This window comes from Pungitius pungitius, chromosome 12 (assembly GCF_949316345.1).
Source record: "Pungitius pungitius chromosome 12, fPunPun2.1, whole genome shotgun sequence".
NCBI classification, from domain to species: Eukaryota; Metazoa; Chordata; class Actinopteri; order Perciformes; family Gasterosteidae; genus Pungitius; species Pungitius pungitius.
In genome coordinates, this window is record NC_084911.1 from 6012319 (window position 1) to 6025249 (window position 12931).

General features: G+C 48.3%; 1 protein-coding gene across 1 annotated transcript; it reads left to right on the forward strand.

Annotated features, from left to right (window-relative positions):
- The first annotated feature begins 6231 nt into the window (after positions 1 to 6231).
- rdh8a (retinol dehydrogenase 8a) lies at positions 6232 to 12113 on the forward strand. The gene is made up of 6 exons (XM_037477167.2): positions 6232 to 6640; positions 8862 to 9023; positions 10091 to 10270; positions 10423 to 10516; positions 10619 to 10802; positions 10935 to 12113. Exons 1-6 carry the CDS (start codon positions 6535 to 6537, stop codon positions 11160 to 11162), a joined length of 954 nt encoding a protein of 317 aa, XP_037333064.1. The 5' UTR covers positions 6232 to 6534; the 3' UTR covers positions 11163 to 12113.
- The last annotated feature ends 818 nt before the right edge of the window (positions 12114 to 12931 follow it).

A 12931-nucleotide genomic window follows, 5' to 3' on the forward strand; every position in this document is an offset into this window, starting at 1 on the left:
GAGCGCCTCATCCTTCCAGTAGCCAGAACGAGTCTCTTATCATGGAGATGCTACCAATAGGATGGGAAAAAAGGATCTGCCTCTGTGAAGTACAATGATATTTTTTATTTTTATTTGAATGATATGAAAAATGTTGGTGGAATTATTTGAAATACAGTGTGTATTTATATATACATGTATTCTTTTTTTTAATGTGCTTTGTAAAATTAGGACACTACCTAATCGCACAGTCCATCTTTAATTAGGCTGAGTGAATTCAGACAATGGTTATATAAAGTCAGCTTGGAAATCATTGAATGGTGCAGGAGGAGGATCTGCTCATGTATCCGTAAAAGTCAGTGCACAGGAAATTGAGTGTTAAGCTATAAAAGTAGGGTTAAGACATGTCAGTGTCAATTTCTTTGACTTGGACTGCGATGGAGAGGTTACAGATGGAGGATCTGTGCTCAGGGCACAGCTGCAGTGTCCTCAGACTAGGTGTCAGAGATGAAAGATGAATACTATAGATACACATTCACACGGCGCCAGTAGAGGAAGCGGAGAGGGGAAAGTTTGAGGTGAAAAAGGGAGGAGGATTTGCAGCAAGACATTAAAAAGAAAGAGCTTTTGCCGTGGAAAAGCTTGTGTGGACTTGTGTTATCCCCTCGTCTTTGTCTCTTGTCTCACTCCTGTGTCTGAGTGCATCAATCTTGTGAAATTGCACAGCAATGGCTTGAAGGCTGGAGAAGAGAAGGGGTGCTGGGCAGCCAGTGACTTCTACCAGCCTGTAGACCAACCTGTCCACTTTGTACAAAAGCACAATGGAAGACATGCCACCATATCAATTTAAACTTTTAACTATTACAACTGTTTTATTTTTTAAATCTCCTGCAAAGCTTGATTTGTCACAGTTAGATGGTTGAGACAATTTATATTTCGGAATAGTGTTTCATACTTTGAGGTTGTGGAAAGTCCTCTTTAAAAATAGATATTTACGGTTGTCTTAACAAAACACTTAGTTCAACCAGACTGACAATTTAAAGCGTAGAAAGCGACAAGGATCCCTCTGTGCAACGGCCGAATTACAATAGAAGAATAGGAACAGACACGAGAACAACAGTGCTATTACAAGCTTGAGTGTTAGGTGTGTTGCTTTCAAAAAGCCTTTATTTAAACTAACAAATAACAAAATAGTGTTTTGGATCTCACCACTGACTGCAGAGGGGCCAGAGAAATACAAAAATATTAAGGGAACAGTTGCACCATTACGTTTCGGTAAAGATCGAGGGTCTGCCACGCTTCTCTTGAATGGAAAAATGAAGTTACAACAATATCCTAACCCTTCATTCAACGACCCGAGGCAGTTCCTGTGCCTGCTGGTTTTGGCTCTATAGCGCCTACCGGAGGGCAGGAGATGGAGCAGGTTGTGTCAAGGGTGGAGGGCAGGCTGGAGACACTGACTCGCTCTACATACCTGATAATCCTTTGTAGCATGTCCCTGTTCTGCTTAGTGGCCGGTCTGGACCACGCAGTGATGGAGGAACAAGGACTGGGTGACGACGGAGTAGAACAGTACCAGAGGCTGCTGTGGGAGGGTTCTTCCGGATGGTGTCGATGCTGGAGGCCCACTCCAGGTCCCGGGAGGTCATGCATCCCGGAAATCGGAAACTCTCCTCAGCTGACAGAGCGCTGTTGAGTATGGTGAGGTGGGCAGTGTTTAGGGACACTCCTCGTCAAGTCATCTCCACAGTTTTGATCAGCTTGTTCAGCTCCAGGTTGTTCCGTCCACACCAAGAGGACCAGCTGGTCAACTTCCTGTCTGACCGCAGACTCATCACCGTCGCCGATGAGGCCGCTCTGATGCAGTCCCGCGTGCAACGCATCAGCCACCAACCCGTAGGCCCAATGGGCAAACTGCAGGCGGTGCAGCAGGGGCCCTGTGATGTTCTTCAAGTGGGTCAACACCAGCCTCTCAAAGGATTTCTTGACCACAGACGTCAGGGCGACCGGCCTGTGGTCATTTAATTGTACGATGGAGGATTTCTTGGACATGAATGAAATTCTTTAGACACGAATAGTTCTTTAGAAATTCTTTCTTTCATGTGACGTAACATGTTAGGGGGCTGCTATTCTATTGATATTCTATTGATCAACTGTAGTTTACACTGACATTGTCAGCCAAATGCCTGATATCTGAAACATAAGCCAAAACATAAATACGGCAAAGCTAAATTGTCATCATTGCAGTGCATGATGTGTTTCACACTGTCAGCTTGGATTCAAAGCCGCTTTATCTGACAATGCAAATTAAACATTTATTATCTCATTGTAAACTTCTGCTTTCTGGTGAGAGAAATGGGTCATAGCTTAGGGATGTTCTCAATAAGCAGACATCAGCTTTGTGAGACAGCAAGTGGAAATGGGGCCTAAATTCTATGTAAGCCGACAGCCTGTGCTCTGTTGTCAGCATGACAGACAGTGAATCACCAGAAGGGATGATTGGATTAAAAAAAAACGTTATGTATTCTCATATGTTGAATTACATTAACTACATTTCTTCACTGCAAGACTGAACCCGTCTTGCCTGCTGGATAATGGCTGACCCAGGACTCCAGTTATTGTTAACGTATCGTCCCTTTGGGAGAATCCCTTTAGAGTTTTGACTGGAAAGTCTGCTCTTAATGATGGAGGTGGAGGCCTCAGTTCACCCTCAGAGAATAGAGGACTCAGGAACCGTCCCTGTCCTCTCCCACTGTGTGAGTTCATCTGCTTTTCCCCAACCTCTCGTCTTGTCCTTAAAGTGACCTTGAGGCTATTCACTGTGTTACTGTCACGGTTTGGCTTCGCTTCCTGTTTTAGTTTGAAGTTTCATGTCTCTTGTGGTCCTGGGTTAACTTCACTTCCTGCCTTGTCTTGTGATTGCGTGATTGTCTCCACCTGTGTCCAATCACCTGCACCTCCCTTGTGTATTTAAGCCCTGTGTGCCTGTTGTCCCCTGTCGCGTCATTGTCAAATGTCCCTCGTCGTTGGAGCACGTCTTGAGTTAGTCTACAATAAAGAGCACTTTGGATCAAAACCTCTGCGCCTGAGTCCTCACTGCAGCATGCCCCAGCCGGAGTGTGACAGAATGACGCGACCTAAGGAGGACTCAGCAGAGTTTTGGAGCGGTCAGGGCCCCGACTATTTGGACGTGGGAAGTCCATTCTGGCAGCGCAAGACGGACGTTGTTCTCGGGCCCAGAGCCTACAGGAAGATGTGCCTCGAGCTTCGAGACCTCCTCAATCCGAGGAAAGGGAGCCCGGGAGAGGAGGAGACCACGAACCCCCCGGTCCCGGCTCCTGTCCCGGGCCCCAGAGTCTCGTCTCCGCCCGTTCCTGCGCCGAGACGCCCGTCAGCGCCCGTTCCTGCGCCGAGACGCCCGTCAGCGCCCGTTCCCGCGCCGAGACGCCCGTCAGCGCCCGTTCCCGCGCCGAGACGCCCGTCAGCGCCCGTTCCCGCGCCGAGACGCCCGTCAGTGCCCGTTCCCGCGCCGAGACGCCCGTCAGCGCCCGTTCCCGCGCCGAGACGCCCGTCAGCGCCCGTTCGTGCGCCGAGACGCCCGTCAGCGCCCGTTCCTGCCCCGAGAACCCCGTCAGCGCCCGTTCCTGCCCCGAGAACCACGCCCCCGGTCGCGGCCCCGCGGCGCCTGACCATGACCCCCCCTTCCCACCCTCTAGGGACCGTCTGGAATCCGGTCCTTGGAGGGGGATTGGGGTCAGGGCTCAGCCCGGTGATCCTCGCCACGACGACGCCGCAGCCGCACAGCTCGGCGCCCCCTGCCACGACGACGCCGGAGCCGCACAGCTCGGCGCCGCACAGCTCGGCGCCCCCCGCCACGACGACGCCGGAGCCGCACAGCTCGGCGCCCCCCGCCACGACGACGCCGGAGCCGCACAGCTCGGCGCCCCCCGCCACGACGACGCCGCAGCCGCACAGCTCGGCGCCCCTCGCCACGACGACGCCGCAGCCGCACAGCTCGGCGCCCCCCGCCACGACGACGCCGGAGCCGCACAGCTCGGCGCCCCCCGTCACGACGACGCCGGAGCCGCACCGCCCGGCGCCCCCCGCCACGACGACGCCGGAGCCGCACCGCCCGGCGCCCCCCGCCACGACGACGCCGGAGCCGCACCGCCCGGCGCCCCCCGAGACCCTGAAGCCCGGTCGCCGTAGCGGCCGGCCCCCCGAGACCCTGAAGCCCGGTCGCCGTAGCGGCCGGCCCCCCGAGACCCTGAAGCCCGGTCGCCGTAGCGGCCGGCCCCCCGAGACCCTGAAGCCCGGTCGCCGTAGCGGCCGGCCCCCCGAGGCCCTGAGGCCCGGTCGCCGACCCGGCAGGGCCCCCGAGGCCCCTAGGCCCGGTCGCCGACCCGGCAGACCCCCCGAGACCCTGAGGCCCGGCCGCCGTAGCGGTCGGCCCCCCGAGACCCTGAGGTCCGGCCGCCGTAGCGGTCGGCCCCCCGAGACCCTGAGGTCCGGCGGTCATCCCGGCCGGAGGGACCCGACCCCGTGCCGCTGACCCTTGGAGTCCCCTGGGCGGCTGGGGGTTGTTGGGTTCCCCGCCCTCCCTCCCTTGTCTGTTTTTCTAGGTTCCACCCTCCTTTAGGACCGTCTGGAATCCGGTCCTTAAGGGGGGGGTTCTGTCACGGTTTGGCTTCGCTTCCTGTTTTAGTTTGAAGTTTCATGTCTCTTGTGGTCCTGGGTTAACTTCACTTCCTGCCTTGTCTTGTGATTGCGTGATTGTCTCCACCTGTGTCCAATCACCTGCACCTCCCTTGTGTATTTAAGCCCTGTGTGCCTGTTGTCCCCTGTCGCGTCATTGTCAAATGTCCCTCGTCGTTGGAGCACGTCTTGAGTTAGTCTACAATAAAGAGCACTTTGGATCAAAACCTCTGCGCCTGAGTCCTCACTGCAGCATGCCCCAGCCGGAGTGTGACAGTTACAATGTTGGAATTTAAAAGGGGTTAAAGGGAGTGAACGGAAAGGGGGATTACATTAGATGGGGCCAACGTTTATTGTAGTTTGGTTGTCATAGTTTTTCAAGGGCAGGACAACAATCATAAAACACATGTTTAGCTGCATCAGCTGGTGGGGAAAACACCAGAGAACATCCACATGTATTTCACCTGTGTAAAGCTATAGTTTATAGCCACATGTATAAGACTAATTAATATCTAATAATCCTCCTTGAAACTGTCCATAGGAGACAGAAAAGGCACCTGAGCTGAGAAGATCCATAATGATGATCCCAGTTCAATCTGAACCTTCTAAACAGACACAGATACGCAAATGGATGTTCATGTGTTCGATTGGGAGGAACTGCAGCACTTGTGTCTGAAATTTGAGTAACGTTAAGATTGCATTTAACAACGTAATTACTCACTAATCGGCCCAGGCTGCTTTTTGGACCATCCACTTATTCCTACTTAGGTGTTACAAAGATCAGTAGGTACAGTAAATGGAAGACTTAGAATGGCAAGGGATTGCATCACAGTTACCAATAGGCCCGGACACGTCAGACTCTGACTCCTGCACTATGGACTTTCATCGGAGAAAAATAAGCTTATGTTTGTTATCAGCGGCACATTGACCCTTACAACTTCCGTCAAGAATAGGGACCTCTGGTCGACCCAGGCAACCTTGCTATACTTGCATGATTGTCAAAGGGAGAAATCCGCTGGTATCTAAACCAAGACCATTTTTAGACCTTCTTTTACTCCTATATATTCAGTTAATTTTGGGATCACAGTGATAGATCTAGCAGATTTTTTAAGGAAGCATTGATGCTTCTTAAGTGTCCTGCATCGTTCCTTACCACCAGATGGCAGTACAAGTCAGCGCTTTGAGTTACTATAAACCTCCAAAATAAAGTAGGCATGGGGTGACTAGTTTTATGAATATATCCAATAGAGCAGAACAAGAAACGTAGTTACAGCAAGTAGCATACTGATAATATGTGATTTGTTGTTAAAACAATTAGTATGTGCCGCTTAAATATAGCTATTTGAAGTTGCATTTAAACTCAGCGAACGCATTTACATTATGCATACAAATAATAGTAAAAGCATAAAGCCAAGAAAGAGTTTGACACGGTACGGTAGAATAAAACGTTTTGGATAATACTAAACACTATCAGGTATGACCAACACATCACGTGACTACTGCATGAACGTTACAGTTATTTGTTTTGGGGTCACCAGCTCAGAAATCAAATAAGCACTGCCCCCTCAACAAAACAAGCACGTGCGCGCATGCACGGCCGCACACATTTTTAGAGGAATTAACCCCATTTTCCATGGCAGGCGGCACCAATGAAGTTTAAAATCCCGTTTGTTTCCATTGCCACGTCTTTTTTTTTTTTTTTTTAGTTACTGATTTAATTTACCATGTGACTGAATTAGAGGCTCACATGGCTGAGGTGACTGCGTGATCCGCTTTAGCTTTTTTGTAAAGTCCGGGGATCGGCAGCGACCATCCGCCGCAGAGGACCGCTGCGAAACCCGGCGCCCACCCGGACGGATCATGGCGAACAGCGGGCAGAAAGTTGTGCTGATCACCGGCTGCTCCTCCGGCATCGGGCTGCGAATCGCCGTCACGCTGGCCAAAGATGAGAAGAAGCGTTACCATGGTAAATGCGCTTTCTTCTAAAGTTACGTTGTTTGTCTGATCGCACTATGAGTCGGTGCTGTTATTGGGTCCGATCGAATTCGCTTGAAAGAACTATTCCGTGGTGGACTTTTCCTTTTTCAAAGCCCCCGCTAATGCACCGACGCTCCTTTACGCACAGCGTTCGGTTAAGTGTTAAGTTTCATGCGCAGCTCCCCACTCTAATGGCAAATAAGTGACTTGTGGCAAAGCCCATCTGAACGACTAACCCCCCAGTGATATCGGAATCGTATCCTGTTGTGACGACTGCGATCCAGTCGCCCCTTTTGGTTCAGCAAATATCGGCTAGAAAATGCGCACTTTGCTGCTTTGGGTTGCGCGAGGATGGAATCACAAAAGGAGCCTTGTCAGTTCTCTTTCAAGTGACTTCTCCAGCACAAAGCGCCCTTTTATCGCGGCGAATTGCAAGACCGCCCGCTCCGGGTTTAGTGCCGTGTCTAATGTGCCTATAGTCCCCCTCACTGGAGCGAGTGTTGAAAGAGGGACAAAGTTTGGGACCTGTACAAGCGAGGGTTCACTCTGAAGCAATGGCCTCGTTTGAAGTCTTCATTGGTGCACAGTGGAGTTAGATCGTCCCGCTTGGACCTTGGTCGGTCCGTGCATCTACCCTCCAGCTTCGCAGCCGCCGTTGTGTCACTCCAAAGCCTTCACCACGTCGTAGGAGCCTCGGGCAGAATTGCATTAGACCACCTTCCCACCCCCTCTGCTGGGGGGGGGGGGGGGGGGGGGGAGTTTGCTCTTTAGAGCCCCATGTTGTTGCATTCGACCTAATGCGGGATAACATCATTAGCTGTATGCCTAGTGGGGTCAAGGAGGTAACAGGGAAACACCAGATTTCACCCACAAGCTTATTATCAAACGAATATGAGCTGTTTTTACTGCTTTTCTTCAGGAACCACCGTGCAAGGGGTTAGTTCAAGTTTCTTTTTCGGCCCCTCGGGGGACTGATGGGATTTATCACCGTGAAATAGAGGGGCAAAACAAAAGTGATTTAGTGCTCCCACAACACCGGTTTAAGCAGACTTTATTTTTCCCCAATGCGACCTGCTTTTAATAAGGCCACCTCTGAGCAACCCGGCTGAGCTGCTCATTCCCAAGCTCTTCGGAGATTAAATATTGCACTGTGCATGAAGTAATAATTAGTTGCAGAAACAAGCGCCAAACTCAGAGAAACCCCAAAAAGACCTCAGTGTGCGCAATGCAATGTGGTCGATTCAAGAATGTTTAAGAAGCCCAAGAGTAATTCCTGCAGGAGCCAGAAGAACAATAGATCCCTTGTTCACTTCTGAATCTCTTTGTTGCTTCATGGTCACACAGTTTTCAAATCATAAGATTAGACTTAATTCTACTTCGTGAAACGTCAATACAAGAATAGCAGGTATTTTGTTGTTATTCCAATGATGACACTTACACAATAACATTCTAACAACAAAAAAGGGCTGCGTTTCATTACGACATATGAAATTCTTAGCATTGCATGGCAATACAAAACCTCTGCAGCACAATAATCCCTCTTTTTATATTACTTATCCCCCCCCGTCTCTGCTCAGACAAGAAGTAGGTAAGTTCGCCTTGATCTCTTATGCACAACAGGTAAATCCAGAGGAATGTGTGACAAAGAGGTTATTTACTCCCATTGATTGCCATCGCGAATCAGCCCCGTCTCTTTTTTTTTCTCAGCGTCTCAGCTCAAGTGTTAGCACAGCACACAACGTGGAAGAAGCCAGGAAAGCCGAGTCCACACTCTGCTGATAGCTGCTGTCACTGGTCATGATGGATTCTGTGCTCTATGTGGGTTAAAGTTCAGGGGGAAATCACTAATGTCTCCTGTAAACCGACAGGCGTGGTCATTGCTAGGAACTCTGACCCCCATGTCGGACTCCGCCATGACCCTGAGTGGGAATGTGTGTGTGTGTGCGTGTGTGTGTGTGTCTGTGTGGGGAGGTTGTTTCGTGAGATCACAGGTTTCACAGTAAAGTGTGACATTTTATCAGTGTGACGATTGGCTGATGCTTTTTTGTTTCGTTTTACAGCACAAAACAAATGATAAAACACCACTTTGAATCAGAAAATGTCCCAAATGTACTCAAATATAAAGTCCCTTTTCGTGGTGCGTGACTGTACCGATCTCTTTAAAGCATCATCATTACACGAGTTTCCACCCCTCTGTTTCTCCCTTTAAGTGATTGCCACCATGCGGGACCTGAAGAAGAAGGACAAACTGCTGGAGGCGGCCGGAGACGTGTACGGCAAAACCTTGATGCTGCTTCCACTGGATGTGTGCAGTGACGAGTCAGTCAAGCAGTGCATCAACAATGTCAAGGACCGTCATATTGATATCCTGAGTGAGTGCACTCGCCTGACTCCGGGCCCCCCCACCCATTTTAAAGATGGGTGTTTGTTATACATCTGTTTTGTCTTTCTTCGATCACACGTTTTAAAATTACTTGATAAATGGTAACCTTTAATCAATAAGAATTGCAATCCATGAGTTTCTCGGAATAATAATCGAATGTATGCAACACAAACCTTGACCCCTGCTGCGATAGCGGCCTATATTTAACACAAACAGCAATGTCGACCCTCCATGAGAGCGAGAAACAGTAAACATCTAACGTACTTGTCAGGTGGACAGGCCAACTATCGCAGTCCCTTGTTATAACTGTTATAAAGCCACAGCTCTGGCACGACATTTGTCTTAAGTAACTGAAATAGTTTTAGCTGGCCAATCTCGTGTACCACTGTCATCTGTGGTTTTTGCAGTGAGGTGGGGGGAAGAGGAGATTTGGGAGAGTCTTGAAATTCCAGTGGGCAGATTCTGCACCAGGGCAGATAGGACCACCAGAGTGAGCCTCTGAAACGGGGTCTGCAGCTCTCTCTGCCCATGACACCTTCGTTTCCTTGCTGTTCTTCCTTCTAAAGGGCGATGCTTTACTGCTAGAAGAGAACATAAAATGGGTTTTGAGATCCATAAATCTCACCACTTCACTAACAATTAATTAGGGCCTTTGTTGTTAATCAATTCATTTAATCATTTGTTGCAAAGCGGTTTCTTTTTTTTTAGTCATTGTTAAATCTTTACTCTGGATAAAAGGTATATTTATTAACTTTAATCTCACTCTGAATCCAACAATACAACCCACTTCACCTAATTACTACCTTCGCCATGGACTGGAGTTACGTCGCACCTCTTTGTCGTTGTCACACACTGACATCTGGTGGCAACATGAAGAAATACATCTGTATTCCATCTACAGGGATCTGTTCCCAAAGAAAGGCCATAAGGGGACAGGGAAATATCACTTCTTCATCTCAATATCCTAACCATTTAAAGGTTTAAAGGTGTTGGTGATTGCAGCGATGGCGATATGAGGTATGTTTGTCATCTGTGCGTGTGGGTGTTTCCTGTCAGTCAACAATGCAGGCGTGGGCCTGCTGGGGCCCGTGGAAAGCATCAGCATCGAGGACATGAAGAGAGTTTTTGAAACCAACTTCTTCGGTGTGGTTCGCATGATCAAAGAAGTGATGCCGGACATGAAGAAGAGGCGGTCAGGACACATCGTGGTCATGAGCAGTGTCATGGGTCTTCAGGGTATGATTTGTGTGTGTCTTTTCACTTTCAGTTTCTTTTGGAGGACAGTTGGTACAACTTTTTGACGCATGCCTCCTGTTAATCAAGTTCTTTCAATTTTGAAAACACTAAGCAATGATGCTGACCTTTCTCTCCTTCTTTTGTTGGTTCAGGAGTGGTGTTCAATGACGTTTACACTGCCTCTAAGTTTGCTATGGAAGGCTTCTGTGAGAGCATGGCCGTGCAATTGATGAAGTTCAATATCCGGTAGATTACACCCTCTCCCCTCTGTTCTTCCTTCACATCTGTCTTTGCTTTGCGCTGTAAATGTTCCCTTACGCAGGCTTCTCTACATCTGACTCCCCAAAGGTTGTCCATGATTGAGCCTGGCCCAGTGCACACAGAGTTTGAGACAAAGATGATGGAGGATGTGGCCAAGATGGAGTACCCAGGAGTAGATGCAGACACAGTTCGGTATTTTAAGGACGTTTACCTGCCCTCATCCACAGATATTTTTGAAGCCATGGGCCAGACGCCAGAGGACATAGCCAAAGTAAGAGAATAGGTCTCTCTATCCACCATTTACAAATGTAGCATCATGTTGTGTTTCTGTGATCCCTAACTCGTATACATGATGGTAGCAGTGAAATTAGTCGCACGTTTGTTTTGCTTCTCATCCCTCCAGTGCACTAAAAAGGTAATTGAGTCAAACAGCCCTCGCTTCAGGAATCTAACCAACAGCCTCTACACGCCCATTGTGGCCTTAAAGTACGCAGATGAGACCGGCGGCCTTTCTGTCAACACCTTCTACAATCTACTCTTCAATTTCGGCCCTCTCATGCACATCACCATGAGCATCCTCAAGTGCCTGACATGCAGCTGCCTGCGTAGACGCACCGTGTCGCCTAACTAAAGAGGGGTAACCAATCCCTGTTTGCTGACACACACACCAAGATCCTAGTTCCCTTTCTTGAGGTTTTTGGGCTTAACAGGTAAACTAGAGCCCCAGGAAAGGGGAGGTGCCTTTTAGTTAAAAGACACTACTATGATGAGGTATTCCAGACATAATGCACAATTGCACAAGTTTTTTAGATATTGTATTCGGGATGACATGTTCTCTCACACCCACACACACAGTGAGAACCATACACGTACAAAACATAAATATAAGCTATGCATACAGTTTTGGCAATATTGTGCACACATACGGTAATATTATAGCTAGGGCCATGCCTTAGTCTGACATGCAGTGGTTGTATAGTTGTTAAATGTGTATATTGTTTAGATGAAAACAGACAGGATATAAATTGTGAGCCAATCGAAAGCACAAACAAATGAACTCTGTTAAAGAGAAATATAATGATTATATAACTTGTAGCCTTGATAACTGTACACTCACCAGAGTTAAAACACGTATGATGGAGACCAAATTAATTAATTTTCTGTAATTGTTTTTTGCCTTTAATTTCATATTTTTAGTGTCATGGTCATAACTGCTGTTAAATCCTACTTTAAAATTCCTCGATAAACTGGTTTGTGAAGGGGTTTGTCAGAAATTTTTAATCTACTTTATTGATTTATAAATAATAAAATTCTGATTCACCATCAAAAGTTTTTTTTTTAATGATATTGATAACAAAATGTGACCACTTTGACTAATATATTGTCTTTCCTGCAAGTTGCACACGGTGTTTCTCTTGTTCTGCGAGACTCCTTCGGCACCAGGAGGGGGCAGTATTTCCCTGTACCGTCTGGATTTCACGGAATGATCAGACAGTCGAGTTGGAGCTGTAGTGTAAAGGAATTTATCCTCCAAGGCCCGCGACGGACAAGTGCAATATAAAGAAATAGTTCATTGCTTGCATACACTGACTGACCTTTTTATTTAGCAGAAATGTTTTGTTCATTCTATTTGCATCAATAAAGATTTCAAAACACAATAATCAAAACCAATCCACACAGAACATTTGTATCATTAATGGAAATATAAATAAGCATTTATACCATTTTCTTAGTTTTCATATAAACTACCAAAACTCTCTCAGACAACAGATTTCAGGATATTTGAACCACAATCAGGTGAGGACAGACACAATGCCTCGCCTACTTGTTTTTGCAGATGCATTTGTGTCTGTGCACATACACACACATTAGCATGTCTTTGCACGCATGCGTGTTTGTGTCTGTGTGTGAATGTGTTGTATGAGCATGTCTAAGGGCCAAGTTAGTGATCTGTAGATGGATATAAAGAGGTCATGGCCTGCTCCCAATCAAAACCCCTCCCTTGAACCCCCACCCCTCTCACACACACACACACACACACACACCCCGCTTTGTGCCGTGTGAGAGAATGTGACCTGGTTCCCATCCCCAAGGAGGGGTGAACCCTAATGACGGCCTCCTCAGACACATTGCACCGCACTGAGCCTCCCTCCAGCTGGCCCCCACGGCCAGTAGGGCCCCGGACCCCCTGGTCCACACACACAGGGAGTCTGGCCTGGATGGCTCGACCAGAGTTATTCTGCTCTGCACACTCCCTGTCCCATCCATTCCTGCCATTCCCTGCCTCGTCCCGAACTCACCCACTGCATGGAGCTCATGATCAGACCACAGGTTGCAGACCTGTAGTTTCTGCGCCGCGTACAATGAGTGCAGCGCCTCAGTTCTGTGTACGTGTCTTCA